Here is an 18,445-nt window from a genome sequence, read left to right as displayed (position 1 = left end):
GCAATTTCAAGTAGAAGTAATGTGAAGCAGTTTCAGTACTTTATTGTAGCTTGAAAACATACGATAACAAAACTTGCAACACTGTATTCTAATAAAATGCTGTTTTTCTTCAGACATATCTCCCTTTGAAAGAAAGAATTTGAAATCCTTTTTAATTGTCTCAAAGCAAATAATATCTACTTTGCCCTAACAAAAAATGTTAACATGTTCAAAACGCCACTAGGAGATTGGTAGAAATATAGATGGCATAACATTCTGAACAAAGGAAAATACAGCTTAAATTGGAACACTCTGACCCCTTATGCTCCATGGGGTATCTCTATCTTAATGGGACAGTATGCTGACTTTTTAAAATTCCATTCTAAAGTGTAGTAAGTACTAGTTCAAGAAGCAATAATGTTCCATGACTTTTTTAATCTTTATTTACTGTAAAACATGAATCTTAGTTTATCACTGTATCTTTTTAAGCTATTCAAAGAATTTCTTATGATAAAAGCTCACAAGTTTTTCCTGCAACGTGGAAAATATTAAACAAATGCCCTATATTCTTAGCAGTATGTGATGTTTAATGTTTTACTTGGCAGCTATTGGTTGGTGGCATCAACAGCAGTTTGAGTCAGTTGCATCCATTTCTTCTCATTCGCACTCTTTCTTTTCCACTTGAGTGAGGCCACCAAAGCCAATTCCTTTGGGACCGAAATTTTTTGCATAGCAAACTGCAGAAAAAGAAGGTAAATAGTATTCTGAATGTTTTCATATAAATGACTTCTGGTTTTAGTACTACTACCAAATTTAAGTTAATAAAAGAAAGGAAATCTGAAGTAGTGTTTTTCCCAGAAGTGTCAACAGATTCTAATAGTGAAACTGAAATCACATGTTTGAATTAAAAAGTCACATCTGATCTTCTCCAAAAAAAAAAAAAAAAGAAACTGTATGTACTTAAGATCTAAGTGACATTTGCAATAAAGCTACTTTCTTGTCCAAAAATATGCAGTAAAACTTGGTCTGTGTGAGTAATACAGGCTGAGTAATAAGTCAGAGATTTTCAAACGACGTTAAAAGAACTAGAGTGTTGTCCAGGAACTACTGGTGGTAGTTTAAACCACTCCATTTTAACTCTGTGTTACTAAGTGTGTGCATAGTTATTTATCACAGCTCTGCTAAGGAAATAGTAATGGTCAGCATATTTCTCCAAATGTGCTAATTTGATCACTTGCAGTTGTCAGACTGTACCCGAAGTCACAGAACTTAAGAATTCTTCTTTAGGATTCTGTATAATAGCCTAGAATATAAAAACTGCATATGTTTTCCCCTTAAGCTATTACTAAGAGTCAAGTGAAGTCTGTGAACTTTCTTGATCTGAGAAGAACATCTGTATGCATAATTTATCATTAATGTGGTATCTTCTGTGCTACCGATATCATGGAAGTATCTTTAAACTTTTACAGGCAGGAATTCAAATTAGGACTGTGACCTTAAATGGATGACTTTTGAAGGTCTGTATCTTTGTGGATTTTTTTTTTTTTTTTTTTTTTTTTCAGTGAGTGAGAATGTGCAGATACAAGAGTCTGCCCAGCAGATACGGCCAGTGTTCCTGTTAGGAGGTCTGAGAACAAATCTAAGAGGAGCTTGTATTTACAGAAAAGTTACTACTTTAAAATTTAAATGTTAATAGTAGAAGATGCAACTGCAGTGTTACCATAGCTCTTTTCTTTACTTTGAGAAAGTTGTTAAAAAAAGATAAAATGAAATTTCATTAAGTTCTTAAGCATGCAACAGGGTAAGTCATGATGGCAATACTAGGTCTAAAAAGGCTAAATCTAGATTGACTCAATAACCCAGTTCAGCCCATGACAATTCTTACCTTTACAGTAGAGTTCTCCGTCTTTGTCTGTAACATTCGTAGACTCTAAACTCTTTCCACAAATAGCACAGCGGAAGCAAGTCTTATGCCAGGGCTGAGGAAATTAAGACAATTCATTGTATGTTACAGAAAGTGCACAGCTAGCAGATACAAGAAACAAAGAACTACCGCTTTTTATGGTGTGAAAAGGTTAAAATTGTTTTGTTGGCCTTAGGGCTTCCAATTTTAGTCATTCTAGGTTAGTCTTTTGTCAGTTACTTTATTATCCCATATCAAGATCTTACCTAGTGACTTTGTTACTAATTAAGGTCTAGTAGAAAGCAGGGAGCTATAGATACTATTCTTGTTTTGGCCACTTCGATGTGCAGAGATAATATTCTAGTGAGAGTTCCTAGAGCAGAGATCTAGTATGTCCTGTGAGACAGGCTTTTGTTTTTCTAATCACAGGATCTCTAATATATCTGCAATTGCCACTGCAAATCAATATTTAAATTATAAATATCCCCAGAGATGGTAGTAGCATAAAGTGGTAGAAGAGCCAGCCTGTAAGGTAGCCAGGAGTTGTTCTTCAGACATCAACAAGATGCAAGAAGTTGAAGGTGGCTTACGAAAAGCACATGGTTTTAAACCTGAAAGTACGTCGGGCTCTCTAGCAGTTTGTTAATTCATCCTCATGTTTTCTTCATCGAGACTATGAGTAAAAATTTAAAAGATCAGGGACCTATTAGCTATAGTTTATCATCATTATAAAAGCGTGGTGTTTTTCTAGTGCCCTAATAACTACTTACTTTTCCTCCTCCCATGATCTTCTCTGCAGCGTACACTGATTTGCCACAACGAGGACATTTATCCACATCTACCATCATTTTGGCAAACTTTGAAGGATTAGTTGGTGTAGAGGGGCGAGCAGACTTTGGTGACCCCCTAAAACAGAAGTTTTCAGTGTTTTAAAATACTGCTTAAAATATTACCTTAATTCTAGAAATATGCTTTCATGATTTTTTGCTAAGGGATAGAAAGTACTCAATTACTGGTCTTAGACATGCAAAAGGAGGGAAAAAAAGAAAATGTAAGTATTCTATTGAATTCTGTGTTGTGTGATTGAAAAGCTGATACTGTAACTGCTGATGTTACCGGTTTTGGGGTGAGTACTTGGAGCTGCCAGCAGCCACGTGCAGAAAATACTATATTTAATGAAAAGTGGACGTAAAAAAGAATCTTGTTTTATTGAGAGGCAAGAGGGAAAACACAAGCGAACGACTTCTCTATTCTTTGTAACTGGCTATCTGCTGGTACTGAGTGACTGAAAAATAAAAATTAGATCCTGCATGCGGTTGTTTCAATAGTCCTGTAACATTTGGACTGGGAGCTGGGGTTCTTACCTGGCCTGGGGTCAAAAGCACATCGGAACAGTAGCTTTGCTTTGTATTTCTGGACTTTGTGCTTTCTGTCTTTGTGCTAGCTTAAAGCCTTTCACAGAATGACTTTTGAATTATTGGATAGTTGGACTGCAACAGGTCATTAAATCTACAGGACGTGACAGTTTGATGCAGAACTCTGCCTGTAATGGATTCGTATCTTACAAGGAGCTACACTTAAATACATTATTTAAGCTTTTATTTCCTGCACAGCATATAGGTTAATTGGTTTCCTTAAAACCTTGTTGATTTGGAAATGTGCAGCTTTGAGAATCATAGAAAAATACTATAAAAATGTACTGTCAGAGATAATTCTGTGCTTTTGAAAGATGGTATTCCATTAGAATTCCTTTGTTCAAACATATTCTTGGTGTGTTTGTACGTGTTATTCGAGCCACGGGGAGGATTTAGAAATGTTATTTCCGCCATTGAGAGGAGAGTTAACAGTATGTGGTAGTGTGATGATTTCTCTAACAGTAAAACTTAACTGTATTTTAGCCTCTGAGAGAGAAAAAAATTAATTCTCATGTTCTATGGTGAATATGATTTCACCACTGTGCTACTAATGGCAAATTACAATTGCAGTGAATATTTACGTCTGTGGTGACATATAAAGGCTGCTGCTGCAGAATAATTGCCCATTGAAGGAGGAGTTAATTTATAAAGAAGGCTTAAAGAGACTGAACATCATTAAAAACTGGTAAATTACAGTGTCTACTGAAGGAGAGGTTATAGGAAAGTCTGCTCTGCTACTTATGCTAAATGTTGTTATGGAAACAGAATAAAATATCTAAAATAGCCTGCTAAGTAACATGTAGTACCAGAAAAAAGGTGCTGTCAGTGGGATTTAACTCACTGGTGCAGATTCAAGCCCAGATGGTCACCAGTATCGGTACTGAGACATCCTGCCCCTTGTCCGAAGCCAACACCTTTGGGACCATATTTTCTCCCGTAACAGGTTTTGCAGTAGATTTCAGATTCATGAGCTGCTACTGTGGTACTGTCCAGAGCTTTTCTGCAAGCCACTGAAAACAGGAAAAAAAGAGGCATGTATAAACATTTGCATTTTCAAATTTGAATTTATGTGGTTCAGAATAATTACAATTAGTGTTTATTTTTGTTTATCTTTAAAAATAAAGAAAAAGGAGGGTGTTAGCCTGTAGTCAGTATAAAACTTCAGTGAGCTGTTGCTAAAATAGTTGTGCATGCACACAACATGCTCTTTTGCCACTCTAAAGTTATACTCTAACCCTAGGAAACTTAGAAGCTTGTCAAGAAAATTGGTCTAGATCTGTGAAGCTTAAAATGGATTGGAGATCGTCATCCTAAACTCCCAAATCTTTAAAAAAAAAAAAGTATGCAGGGCTGTTGACTCTACTGTGCATCTGCACCTTTTAAAATAGTCACTCTGAGCCTGTGGTGGCTTTTTCATCTCAGCCCGTGCTATTTTAATGTGGCTTATTTCTAAACGAGGATATAACATGCATACCATGTCCAGAGTCAAGCAGGATATGTTGGGGGTTTTTTTATTTGTTTGAGCTGTAGTGCAAGGCAAAGCAATGATCCCAAATAACTGGTAGTCTGAGCTCTGTTAGACTTCCTCTAGGATGGCAGGAGCATGATTATAGCTGTTGCAAAACCAGAGACCTCTTCCTAGTCATGTTCATTATAGTGAAATACTGCTTGGCTTAGCTCGCTAGGAAAGGTCTGGGAGACTTGGACAGAAGGTGCCATGGGAATGCCCAACATTCCTAATGGAATACAAGTTATATCCTCTACAGCACTACTTGAAACCAAGCTTCAGCTTGGAAGGACCAGAAGTTATGAGTGCGAACAGCTGCTTCTTTGTGGATCTCAGTAAGAGAGTGACCATGTTCTGAAACACAACCCACACCTAGAGCTACCCAGTGTTGCTGCGGCCGGTCTCACGCGTGGTTGTTATCATCGAGGGGCCGTGGAAGCTACAACAGTCACTCCCTAGTGCTTTGCTTGTCTGAAACTTGGTCAGTGTTTAGAGCCTGAATTCTGTTACCAGTCCAGTGGATCTCCTCGCTGCTTATGCGTATAGAAACTGGACAATACTAAATGGGAAAAAAAATAGTAGCTACACTCCTCGTGTGCTTGGCGACTGTGTATGCTGCGCTGTTTTAGGGAATTTGGTGTGAGGCAGCCCCCACCCCACTGAGAGGGGATGAAACTTCCAGTTCAGAGTGCCTATAGAAAATCAGGGGTATGTACTATGCTTAAAAATTAGAATTCCAACATTTCTTACAAATTGCTCACTGTGTCAACAGTGGTTGATAGAGGAAAAAAAAAAAAAAATAGGCATAAGCTTTCTTTCCAACTTCCCTTGAACAAGCGCATGCCTCACAGACACCATTCCAGTCGTGCATGGGCTGCTGATAGCTTGGAAAATGAGGTTACTTAGCTCATGTAAACAACATAAACCCATGAAATATAGAAGTATCAAAAGTGGTTGGAAGTTCAAGCTCTAGAAGAGCCAGCAGAGCATTCAGTTAGTCCCTTTTCCCCTATGTTTTAACTGTCCTGCTGTGAGTCTAAAATTCATCCACATCAGGGAATTGAAGTTGATACTGGAATGATTGCAGGTTTAATTCTGTCACTACTGTGTAGAGGGGGAAAAAAAATTGCAAGGACCTTTATAGTTAATAGAAATAAAATGAGGGACTTCTGTAAATGTGTGAACCTGATCGCATCGTGCTTCAGTCTCTTCTGCTTTGCCATGATAATTATATTTGCTAAGGGAGTTAAGGGATGATGGAAACTCTAGCAGTAGATGAAGTGTTTCTATTTCTGGCACTTTAGGGATAGAGTATCAATTCACCACAACAGATGGAGCAAAAGCCCTTGAAGTGCTATTGTTGAAATAACTTTGAGACCTGTCATCTGCCAACAGATACTGTTGGCGAGCCGGCACTAAGAAGTTTCAGGTTGATGGCGTGAGATCCTGCCAAATGTCCGTCACAGCTGCGGTTTGAGTAAAAGCTGACAGGGAAACAAGGTAGGTAAACAGCAATCTGCGCGGGAAGGAGGGTTTGTGGGAAAGTTTCTTCCTCATAATGTTTGTAGGGAAAATCTGTGAAGAGACTGATTTATAGATTAGCTTGTCTGATTCTTATTGTGTTAACAGGTTGTTTGAATTGTCCATAGTTTTGCCCAAATTGAACTTTTTGGTTGAAAAAATACTGGTGTGTTTTGTGTGTCTGATCAAAAATAGTGTAAAATATAAAACATATTTTAAATATATTTGATATAAAGCTACACTAAATAGGTTAACTGTTTCCGTACCTGAGATTAGGTCAGGGAGGATTGTTTTTCTTCTGTTGAGAAATAAAATCCTATAATTGGTTCATTGAAAAGCCCATGAACATGATACATGATACTGAGTTGTCCAGAGCTGCTGATTAGTGTGTGTGAATCATGGGAAAAGTAAAGCCAATTAACATACCTCTCATATGCCAGCTGGGCTTAGATGCATCTTTAGTTTTTGACCTTAAACATACTCTGCTGGGAATACTTTTTTTAGTATCTAACCCTATTAATAATTTCCTTCAGACTTACAACTATGAGGCAAATAAAAAAACCCCAAAACCTAACCCCAACAAAAATCCCAACCCCAACGAATCAAAACGAAACACCCCCACCCCCCAACAAACCAAACAAACAGCTGGCAGAGCTAATGGATATATGTTTTTTTTATCATAAATCATTTTAAAAAAAATTAGTTATGCTAAGAATGAAGCTTAATCTTGTTTCCTTACAAGGTAAGGGAGATATATTGTCAACTATGCCCTATTAGGACAGCTCTTTATTTTTATTAGACACTGGAGAGTCTACTAATTTGTTGCCTTCTGCTATATCATTTTCTAGTGTTTGATAAAGCACAAGCATGAGGTAATTTTTCTTATAATTATCACATTCATGTCCCTCTATAGTTTCTCTGATATCGAATATTAACTGTTACAGGCAGCACATGGAAGAAGTAAGAAGTCTTCAATTTTCTCAAAACTGACATTTTTACCATTCTGTAAGAATTGACTGAAGGTTGTTGATTACTTGAAAACTTTTTGAGGGAATTTTTTCTGACTCTTTTAGGCATCACTCGGAGGACAGCAAAGACAACTCAAGTTTGTCCCTTGGACTGACTCTGCATAGCGCCATACTGTGTCACCTAAGCATGTAATACCAATCTCATGCCTTAGAGTGAGAATTCTCTATCCATACAGGAAAGGAGGGTGAAAAATTGTATTCAATGGCTTCTAAGCTGTCATGCTGGAATTCATACTGAAAAGGTACTAAATCTCAAGTGTTGTCTGCAAAATAAACTATTTAGCTATCTTTAGTTCTTATCAAACTGTTTAATCTCTACATAAAGGGCAAACAGAGCTGAACTCTGATACTGTCTCTCTAATTTTTCAAGGGCTAATTCATCTGTAGAGAAAGTAATATTCCTAGAATCTATCTGCTGAACACAAGAGGTGCGTGGAGTAAAAGAGTAAGTGAAATGGGACTATATGAAATATGGGGAAAGAGGAGACTGAGGTATTTGTAGGCTGTTGGTGGGAGATTTTTGGTGACACCGGGGTAATGTCTTCCAGCTTTCCTGTGTGAAATTAATTGTTAGGATTAACCATAAAAGTAATCATCTCCTCTAATATCCTAATGAGGCATACTTCTTCCTTATGAGCGCTGTTTGTTTAGTTCTTCTACACTTTTTAACTTGAAACAAACCTGTAATATGCTATGTTGTGGGACAGAGGGTAGGGTTTCTTGGACATCCACCTAGATACTGTGATTCTGCAGCACTCCAGTGTCCCTAACAAAAATCATCCAGTTCATCATGTTTGGAAAAAGGAAAGTCAGGAGCCTGAGAGACAGATTGCTTGGGGTAAGGGACTAGAAAACTGGGCTTGATTATTAAGAGCTGCTATGGAGTGGCACAGTGGCATTTCAGAAAACTGGCTGCTGCTTTGAAAACAGATGCAGTCATTTTCCACCCTTCCGTTACTAAAAGGATGGGAAACGAGTTTCATCTTCAGGTTTCTAGAGAGTGCCGGACCAGAATCCATCTCACTGTGCTTTAGGTACTTTGGATAGGATGATTAACATGTGACTGTCCTCTACTTTGAATTTTCCCCAGAAGTAAGAAGTGTAAAGTTTACAAAACTTTCCCTGTGTGAACTTCACTCTGATGCTGGGTTTAAAACCTGCTGTAGGTGTCCCGTGAGCAAACGTGTTGAATTGGGGAAACTATGAAGCTGCTTTATTGCATGCGAAGTAATACAAAAGTAAATTTACTAGCTTTAATGGAAGATTCATACAGAGCTATGGGAATACTGTGAAGTGAAAACAGTGTAGCCCAACTTACTGCAGAGGAAGCACGTTTTGTGAAAACTCCTCCCGTTGCACTGAATTTCCTCGGCGTGGTACACCGTCTTCTCACAGGCACCGCACTTGGCTCCACCTCCCCAGTTCGGCATCCTTGTAGCTGAAGGGTAACCTAGAAAATCAAAATACATAAATAAATACAACAGCAAAACTGAATTATTTTCAACAGAACAGTTGGATTTATTTTTTTCTAATTATTATTTTTCCCCCCCCTCTCCGGTCAACTGCAGTTTCATACCTGCAATATGCTACATGGCTGTGCAGTAGCAGGAATGTCTCTTACCTGTGGGTGAGGGTGCTGGCCTGGTGCTTCAGGGGGCAGGGGCAGTCTGAATCCTCTGTCCTGTGTGACTATCTTTTGTAAATAATGATACTCCTTAGGTTGGTGTATTGTGACGGTAATTATGTGAAATGACTGTGAGGTGTTTCAGTGAAAAGGTGCCAGGATCACTCAAACCTCTTCTGGAAAAGTGGATCTAGGATTTATTTCCAACAAATAGTAATTTTCTTTCAATCCTGCCCTCCCATGTATCCCAATGTAGCCTTTTTCCCCTCAGTTTTTGCTTTATGTGTGTTGATCTGGTTTTGTGAGGCAATTTTTAATAGAGGCTAACAAACACTCTGAAGCTTTACTGGAGTTTAAGCGAAAGTGTGGACAGTATTTGTCATTAAACTTTCTACAGAACAATATTCTACCTAGACTCTCTGGTAAGAGACAGCGTATAGTACTATTTATACCTCTTCAAATCAAGTGCTGGTTCATCCAGTGCCACATGAGCTTCCTCAGTGACAAGTATAAAGGCAATTTTCTGTGTCAGTATGATATCATTTTATACAGTTTGTACCTGGATAATTCCACCTTGAAGTTTAACCAATGTACGATGTTATTTCAGGGGACGCTTTAATAGAAACATGTTGTCTTTGCTTTTCTGAATTCCTCATAAAACAGCTGCAAGATCACTGTGCTGTACAGCTATTATAAAGTAATAATAGACAGGTTCCTAAGGTGCTTAAGGTGTGGTTTTTTTTGTCAGTTGTTTTTAAAATCTAAACATTAGAGAGAGAAAAAAAAAAAAGGGTTGTGGTTATTGTTCCAGTTCTTGCTGTTCCAGTTACTGCTGAAGTCATTTGCCCAAGGTCACACAGGAGCGCAGCGTCGGAGCCAGGAGCCCAGCTCAGGTCGCCTGACGGCCAGCTCAGTAAGTGCCCTTCCTGATGATTGTGCTATCATGCATCTGAAACAACCCCAGCCGACAGTTTGCCCTTCTGTTTTCTTGTTTGAGTCATCGTTTCTGGAAAGACTGGGACGTCATCTTGTCACCTGCACATCGCATTATCGGTTGTTCCAAGCTCCTGGCGCAGGCCTTTCTTCTCCTTCTTGGAAAGCCAGTCACCTTCTTATTATAGTTCTTTCGAAGCCTGCTTGTGCTATTTGTGTTTCATTAAATTCACCATGAGATATCCTTAACTTAAAAAAAGGATTTTGAATGCTGAACCAGGCCTGCTACCTGAGAATTTTCTTCTGAGGTCGAGTGAGAGAGCGAGGGGAATCTATCGCATCAGTGATGTCACATAGCTGGTATTTTCAACAGCTTGCATTTTAGACTAACACCTTACTACGTCTGTACATTGGACACTAATGTCCCATGTTTATCATCATCTCAGTGACTTCAGTACCGTATCTTCTGAATTTCAAAATAAAATGACCAATTTCTACATGCCAGCTCTGCAAGCTGAACCTGAAGGAAATTCTTTCTGTCAACTAACACTAAAAATCATGCACTGGTGTAAAAGACACATCTGCCCAGCAAAAGGAAGGTGGCATAGGAGCATGGGCACACACTGAAGCAATAGCACTGAAGATACAACAACATGGGCACGTTTTACAATCAGTGTTTGATAACAACGCAGATACCAGCATATCCAACCATCTCTGCTTTGGTACTGAGGTTATTAGTATAGCCTTAAACCCTGAGTAATTACATATTCGTTGTTGTGACTGTCACCTGGAGTAGACAGCATACCCATCATCCTCGTGCAAGATCCAATCTCTCCTTCTTGCAAGGTTGATTTACACTCAGCTGAACAACCTCCCCAGCTCAGTCAGCCTAATCCTCTGCTGTCACACAGCAACCGTGTCGTTCATCTCTTTCAGACCCTATCAGTTGTCTTGGGAGGCTGTTCACGAGCTGAACTGATCTGACAGTTAGAAAACAGTAGTGATACAGAAAGGAAAAGAAAACTCAGCTTGCCTCTAACTCTTTATCTGTAATGTAATGAGTAAGAAGCAAAAATCTGATGTAGCTGAAATAAGAAACAAAAATAACTGCACGCGAAGAACAGACTATGAATTTGGTCCCTTCTTACTCAGTGAAGGCTTTACTGAGCAGCACTGGTAAAGTATCTTTTCCATTTCTTTTAAATGGGATATAAAGGAACAGGGAGAAATCTTTCACATCGGTAAAATCTTATTGTCTCATTCCACTATTCTGTATTTTTTTCTATTTTTAAAGAACTTTTCTACTGGTGTCACTTTTTCCTCTTACAAAAATAGTTCAAGTAATGCTTCAAACATTTTTAAGAGGAGGAGGAGTGACAGGAGATAAAAATCAGGTTTGTGACACTTTCTTGAAAACTAAAATGCGATTTTGGTGTTCACAATGTTCCCCTTCAAATCTAGTTTCCGATTGAATCACTTCCCAGCTGGAGCAGCACCCACAGTGGCCTGGGAGCAGAGCGGTTTGCACCTCCACTCTCTGTAAACTCCTTCTGCTGTTTCATCTCCCCTCAGAGGCACACCCAGCATCTCAGTCTGTGGCAACAGCATACTTGTTGGAAAGTAGCTCTAATTACATCATTAGCTGAAGGGAAAAAAAATAATCTCTGAAAAAGTCTGACAACGTGTGATAGTGAACCTTGTGCTGTTATGGACTGTGGTTGGAGCTCTTCAAAGAGCCATTGCTCCTGTGACTAATTATAGCAACATGACTGGGCGTGTATACACATTTTCCATGGTTTTTTGGCATCACCTGATGCAAAGCTCTAGGAGAAAGAAGTCACAGTAAAAACGTTCCCATAAGGATACTGGTGTAAGAACATCAGCGTGTGCCCCAATGTCTGCGCTGGCTGGCTCGAGAGCGAGTTGAGGTACCTGGGCAAGTCCGTACTCTTTGTGTCCTTGCTTTGGTCATCTCTCCAACACTGAACCGCAGTGGCCACCCCTGTGGATGCTGCTTGTGCAGCAGTATTACCAGGAGCAAGTAAATCCAACAGGGTACACAGCATTCCTAGTTTTCTACTCATCCAAATTATAATGGTGGATAAAGCTCCATCCTCATAATGTACAAATAGAACTCAATCTCCTATATGTCATAAGAAAAGAATATACCCAAAGTCTTAATGCCACTTAATTTCATTGAGTGTCACTATCTAAACCCCCTTGAAATTCCCTCATCTTTGTTGCCTTAATCTGGTTAACTTGCAGTGACTGCTAAATGGAACTTGTTATATTTTGGTGATCTAGTGGGAAGTAGAATGGACCTATTCTAAATGTATTAAACATGTGACAGAAACTTTTGAGTGTTGTAGTATTGCGACATGTTGGCAGGCACTCACGGCACTGTTAAACTGGAGGAGTGTTCTTGGACTTGTTCTAATAGTATTCAGCAGCTTGTATTGTTCAGCTTCAAAATGCAGCTACTATCTGGAGTAGAATTTATACACGTTAGCTGTGCAGCCAAGGATTACACGCTTCTTGTTAGAGCTTGTAACACTACTAGGTAGGCTAGCCTCAGAGCAAGGAAGCCTTTGAAGTGTTTCTGTGCTCTGCAAGGCAGGAAAAAGTGTGAGCCGTCTTCTGTTGGGCTGTTAGTCATACTGTACAAATCTGGATGTCACATAACTGTCACAGCGTGTGTCTCACTAATCAGAGTGCTATTGATAAGAGTATAATCCAAAAATATGTTTAGATCCTTTGATCTAAATGGGAAGTGGAAGCAGTACTGGCCCGATGAAGTTGTGTGGAGGAGTAAAAGGCAGCACTAGTGCTAGACAGCATGGTGCAGGTGAAAAAGATGTTGAAAGTAATTCTGGTGTTTCCTTGCTAAATGTGAGCTTTTCCCTTCTAAATTCTTATGCATTTGATAGTCTAGAGCTCATGTCGTATCTGAACGGACTGCAGAAGTTACGTGTTGTGTGGCTGGGAGGGTTATCTCAGGGTGCCACCTGTGCTCGGGGATGGCTTTGGAGGGCATAAACAGAACGGGAAGCATTGGCCTTGGTGACAACTGGTAGAAATGGTGGTAGAAGTGCTGAATCAGGACCGATGGATAGGAAGTGCCTTGAATCCCTCTATTTTAGTCCCAGCTAGCTGTTCAGTCCAGATTCAGTTAAAAGTCTAAGAATCCTGATTCCTTACCTAATAAATAAACAGTAATAATATGAAATTAAATCACTCTCTCCATTGAAATGCAAGTATCAAGGCTACCTTTGAAACTCTTTTCCCAGCTGAAGTTAGCAGGAAATGCCAAGGCAGCCAGGAGGTCACTCGGTATCTAATCACAGCTCTGCTGCTGACCTGTCCTGTGACCACCAGTGACTCATTCGACTGTCCCCAGCACCATGGGGATAAGGAGATACAGCTTCTTTCATAAAAGTAGCAATAAAATGCTGCTATAGTTTTCCTCTTTCTCTGCAACTAACGCTCACTGTTAGGTTTTATCTTGATGTGTCTGCAGTGTAAAGTGCAATTCCTGTCCTGCGTCTCAAAAAGCCTGAAGGTGTTTTTGTCAAAATCCGATCCGTGGCTGAAACATTCTCTCTCAGCAGAAGAGATTCACAACACAGAAAATGTTTGTTTGAAGATTGAGGTAATTTGATGAAGAAGCACTATTGTTATCTATTTATAATCATATTTCTTATATTCCAATGCATTCAATGGACTATGGATACAGGTAAATTTTAAGTTCATGAGTTAGTGTCATACATTTAGCCTTCACCACAATCTCATAATGACTAGCATTTTTCCTTTATTTCTGCAGTAAACCAAGACATAGAGATCAAGGGATGAGAAGTTCTACACTACACAAGAAAGGAAATACTGGTTTTGTTTTTTTTTCATTGACACACAAGCCCTTTTGAAACAAAAGACCTTAAGTGACTTGATATCAAGCATGTGATTTGCAAAGCTGATAGACAGCCAACGCTGAGTTTTTCTGAGTCCTTTGCTTTCATCTCTGTCCTTCTAAGTTACCTATTATTTCCTAGCATACTAATGCCACATTTCCTTTATAACTTCCTTGATGCACACTTCCGCAGAAATTTAAGATTGCGCCTCCAAAAAACATGATACCCTGAGACTAGAACAAGGTACTTAGTTCTGACTTAAAAAACGACCCCCTCCCCACACAAGCTTGCACATACAAGCTCAGAGTTAAGTTTGATTCATGTGCCTGTAGGAAACTGCATCCTGCTGTACAAACGACCCGTTCCTTTTTCCAGACCTAATCCTGGGCTATCAACTTTCACTTGTCCTTCCACAAGATCCTTCTCGAAATCCTTATCCGTGCACGAAGTCTTTTATGTGCCAAGCAGAACTGTTCCAGACTGTGAAATGGTGCCATGGTGACTGAGATCAGACACAGAATTATTTTATCTACATACAAGGCTTTATTCTTTGAAATAATTTTACTCTTACGTAGAAAACGTTTCAAAGTATTTTTTTTTCTTAACTATTGAGGCTTTTCAGGAGACTTGACCAGTCATGCTGCCTTGTAATGCTTGAGTGATGGACATGTGAATTCTTTCATCTTGCATTCTTACCTAGCCATTTTCTGTTGAGTCTGCATAGAAGTTTTCTTCTCATTTGACATAAAATCAATTGATCACTGACACTAAATATTTTGAGGATTTCTTGTGGGTTTTTCAGTTTTACTTCTAGAATACTATTATCTGAGAAACTATGAAAGCACACAAACTTGTATTCTTTAAAAAGTTTATGTACAAAGACAAACTATTTATGGAAAACATAATTATGTAGCTTTCTGACAAAATTTTTTAAAAGCTTCTGAAACTTCAGTTCTGCATATAGTCAAAAGATGTGTATCATTAACGAGGATCCCCACAGCCCTGTTCTTGTAACACTAGTAGCTACTCAACAGGCTCAAAAGCCCAGAAGAATCTCTCTTATCAGCTGGCTACTCTAAACCTAAAATACTGCTCTCAGCTCTCCAGGACTTGCGTTTCTGTGCTATATCTACGCATTTTTGTTTGTCAAGCAACAAGCTGTTTCTACCACCTGTTAGGAGGGAAAAAAACCAACTAAACAACAAAAATCCCCAAGCCTTATATCAGACAGTCTTGGCAGAACCTGATCCACTCTACTTACCAGAGTCGCTTGATGTTTCTCTGTATTTTCTTAAGGCTCGAAGGGTTTGAACGCGAGGGATTCCTGCACTCTTTAAATGCAGTGGCCACCACTGTCGGCCCTATAAGCTGGGAGGGGAGGGGAAAGAGAGAGAGTTTCAGGGATCTGAGCAATGCCATTGCTATCACCAAGCTGAAAATAACCTCTGACAAAAGCCTGGAATTTTGTTCCCTTATGTCCACTTGTGAGTAGGTGGACAACAATGCAGCCCCTCAGATTACACCTAGAGGCCATTCCTAAATGCAGTCTAATAGATCAGAAATAAAGATTAAAGTTTTATACTTGCTACTGCATGGCTTAAATGCCAATCATAAAAATATTGGTTTCTGAAATGAGGATTTATTCATAAATGGTGACATTGCCAAAAGTAATTTACCAACATAATTATTTAAAAAAAAGTCAAAATCTGTTTGTAAGAATTGCTGGAACTCAACAGTTTTAAACCACATAGAATTTTATTCAGCAATTCATGATTTGATAGATACATCTGGTTTGTCTTAAGGTGCAGAGAATTAGGCTTTCTAGTAAAAATTAAAAGATTAAAGTGGTGTTAGGCATTAAGATGGCTAATTAATATGTGTAATGTTTAGCATACCTAATCATTGCAGTTATATTTGCCCTGCCTCACTGAGCCCCTTGGAACTGGATGATGCTGCAGACATATTAAAGAAGTGGAGATTAACGTATGAAGCACTTAAAATAAAACCCTGTAAAAAGTGAACATGAAGTGCTTTAAAGATTTTAGAAGCTAATTCTCGTTTTCTAAAGGGATGTCAGAATTTAGAAACTTTGTTCAGTATCATGGACTTTGCTGTGTGTGAAAGGGCTGAGCCCTCACAGCTGAGAGGTTACACACCAGATGTCTGAAGCTGAGAGTCTCAACTCTGGCACTTTCATGGGAGCCTAAAGAAATTAGATGCCAAATCCATGTCAGACTTCGGGATTTTAGGGGTCTGTTTGCTGAGGCTACTTTGAAAACTCTTAGGAGCCTATAGCTGAATGTTGAGTCCAGGAAAAAATTTATAATGCAGAGACAGGTCACAGAATCATAGAATGGTTTGGGTTGGAAGAGACCTTAAAGATCATCTAGTTCCAGCCCCCCTGCCCTGGGCAGGGACACCTTCCACTAGCCCAGGTTGCCCAAAGTCCTGTCCAACCTGGCCTTGAACCCTTCCAGGGAGGGGGCAGCCACAGCTTCCCTGGGCAACCTGTGCCGGGGCCTCACTACCCTCACAGGGAAGAATTTCTTCCTTACATCTCATCTAAATCTATCTTCTTTGAGTTTAGAACTGTTACCCCTCATCCTACCCCTACACCCCCTGATCAAGAGTCCCTCCCCCCTTTCCTGTAGCCCCTTTAAGACCTGGGAGGCTGCTCTAAGGTCTCCCCAGAGCCTTCTCTTCTCCAGCTGAACACCCCCAACTCTCTCAGCCTGTCCTCATAAGGGTCCTTGCTGTGAAGTTGGAGAACTATGTTTTCCTGAGCCAGAGAGCTGGACTCCGTCTCTTCTTAGTCCTCCCCGGATAGTTAACAGAACTCTTCTGCCTGTATCAAATAAGGCTAAAAGCAGAGGTGACAGTGCAGTGTATGTGGTATGAATATTTCTTGTAAGATGGCAGCAAGGAGGGATTGGGATGGGACTGAGCTCACTGTTGGGGTACAGAGAAAGTGCTGAGAAACTTGTAACCACTTTGTTTGCACATTTAGTGATTTATAAGTTAGAACCTTTGACATTTGAGGGAACTGCATCTTCACTGATCATCACTCGCATCATGTAGGTTGTGTACTTGGATTTGCACCATAATGAACTGCAGGGAAATCTGTGGAAAAGATTTTGCCCCAAAATGTCAGTAAGTATTTTCCTTTTGAGTTTGTCAGAGAATTGAAGGGGAAAAGGCTGGGAACAACCTTTAGTTTCCTGGTATTGGCTGTTGCTTCATTTCTGTACTTCTGTGCTGGCCCAGATACTGGGTGCCCCTGTAAGGAATTAAGTCTTGTTGAGAGGCTCTTTACAGCTCAAAGGAGCAGTCAGATCCATACGGGTTAGTTGGCATTTCATACAGTCCCTGGTCCACTGTGGCTATCAGGACCTGAGACTGGAAGACCAGACTTGAAATATGCAACTGGAGTGTACCAAGCATGAATTTTTATATTCCTGGTGGAGTGGGAATGTGGCATTTTCTATAAATCAAAAGTAGGGATTAAAAAACACTGCTTGGAGAACTGGAACACACTGTGTCAAAAGCGAAGCGAGCCCAAGGATCAGAGTGACCTTCCTAAAGCTTGGCAGCAGAGCACGTCGGGTACTCGGGTCACGCTTAAGGGCGGGTGAGGCAGGTGGGAAGGGCAGTGAGCTCAGCTAGTCAGAGCAAAATGCAGAACTTCTGGGGAATAGGATCCTTTGGGCAGAGGAGCAGTAGCTTGTCAGCTGGAAAAATGAACAAGAACAAAGTGCTAGGTGTCATACAGCCTACGTGAAAGAGGAAGCAACTGTCTTTTGACAGGAGCCAAGGTACACCAGGCAGCAAATCAGAATATACGTGCAGGTTTTCAGAATAGAGCATGGTTTATGAGAAGACCGTTTCTCCAAGCCTAATTACTGTAGTTTCTTATTCTGTCAACTGCAATGTCCAGAAATGAAAGGTTTGTAGTTTGTTTCCTTTGAGTAATGCAAGTTTCTGTAAGTCTTTGCCTTTATACTTCTAGAATTAAATTACTACTTTGGAGAAGAAAAAAAATCTACTCACTGCTGCAGTGAGAATTCCTCCACTTTCCAGCTTTTCTTCTTCTTCTCCTGTCATGTAGGAAGATTTGAAGTCATCCTGTTCTGTTGAGTGCATTTTGTATTATAATTTTGCATTTCCAAGAGCAAGTGAGTTAGTTTTACTGTGTTGGCTGTTTCAGCTATGCTTTTTTTACCCAGTCCAAGCCTGAATCTTGGGCCTTGCTAGCTTTTCTCCTGTCCTAATTTGGACAACCAGGCACATTTCAGGTGGGAAGGCAGATATACTGTATTTTTCTCTGTTAGTTATTCGTTGTCATCTGAGTGTGAGCTGTAGGACGCTTCATCTTTCTTCCTTCACCATGGAAGACTCCACTGTATGTATTTAAATTCAGTTGGTTTAACTGAATCTGATTGATACGGAATTGCAAGAGGGAGAAACAGCAGCTGGAAGCTGACCTTGACCTTAGCTGGAAAGCAGAAACTCACCCTACAGCCTCTGTGGGGTGTGTGGGTGTGTCCCACAGACACAGGGCTCCCTCCTTCTAGGAGCCAGACCTTCCGCTGTTTGCAACAGTGAAGAGTTAGTGCTTCAGTAACTGCAGGTG

The 18,445-nt window shown here is 39.8% G+C and overlaps 1 protein-coding gene across 1 annotated transcript; it reads right to left on the bottom strand.

The window, feature by feature from the left end:
• Positions 1–17: 17 nt before the first annotated feature.
• On the bottom strand, positions 18–15,226 carry CSRP3 (cysteine and glycine rich protein 3). Its single transcript, XM_074884251.1, has 6 exons — positions 15,077–15,226; positions 8,672–8,803; positions 4,139–4,307; positions 2,653–2,788; positions 1,865–1,958; positions 18–716 (listed from the first exon to the last, which is right to left on the bottom strand). Exons 2-6 carry the CDS (start codon positions 8,781–8,783, stop codon positions 637–639), a joined length of 591 nt encoding a protein of 196 aa, XP_074740352.1. The 5' UTR covers positions 8,784–8,803; positions 15,077–15,226; the 3' UTR covers positions 18–636.
• Positions 15,227–18,445: the final 3,219 nt, after the last annotated feature.

Source organism: Strix uralensis, chromosome 15 (genome assembly GCF_047716275.1).
Source record: "Strix uralensis isolate ZFMK-TIS-50842 chromosome 15, bStrUra1, whole genome shotgun sequence".
Taxonomy (NCBI): Eukaryota; Metazoa; Chordata; class Aves; order Strigiformes; family Strigidae; genus Strix; species Strix uralensis.
This window is presented reverse-complemented; position numbering and strand designations above follow the sequence as displayed.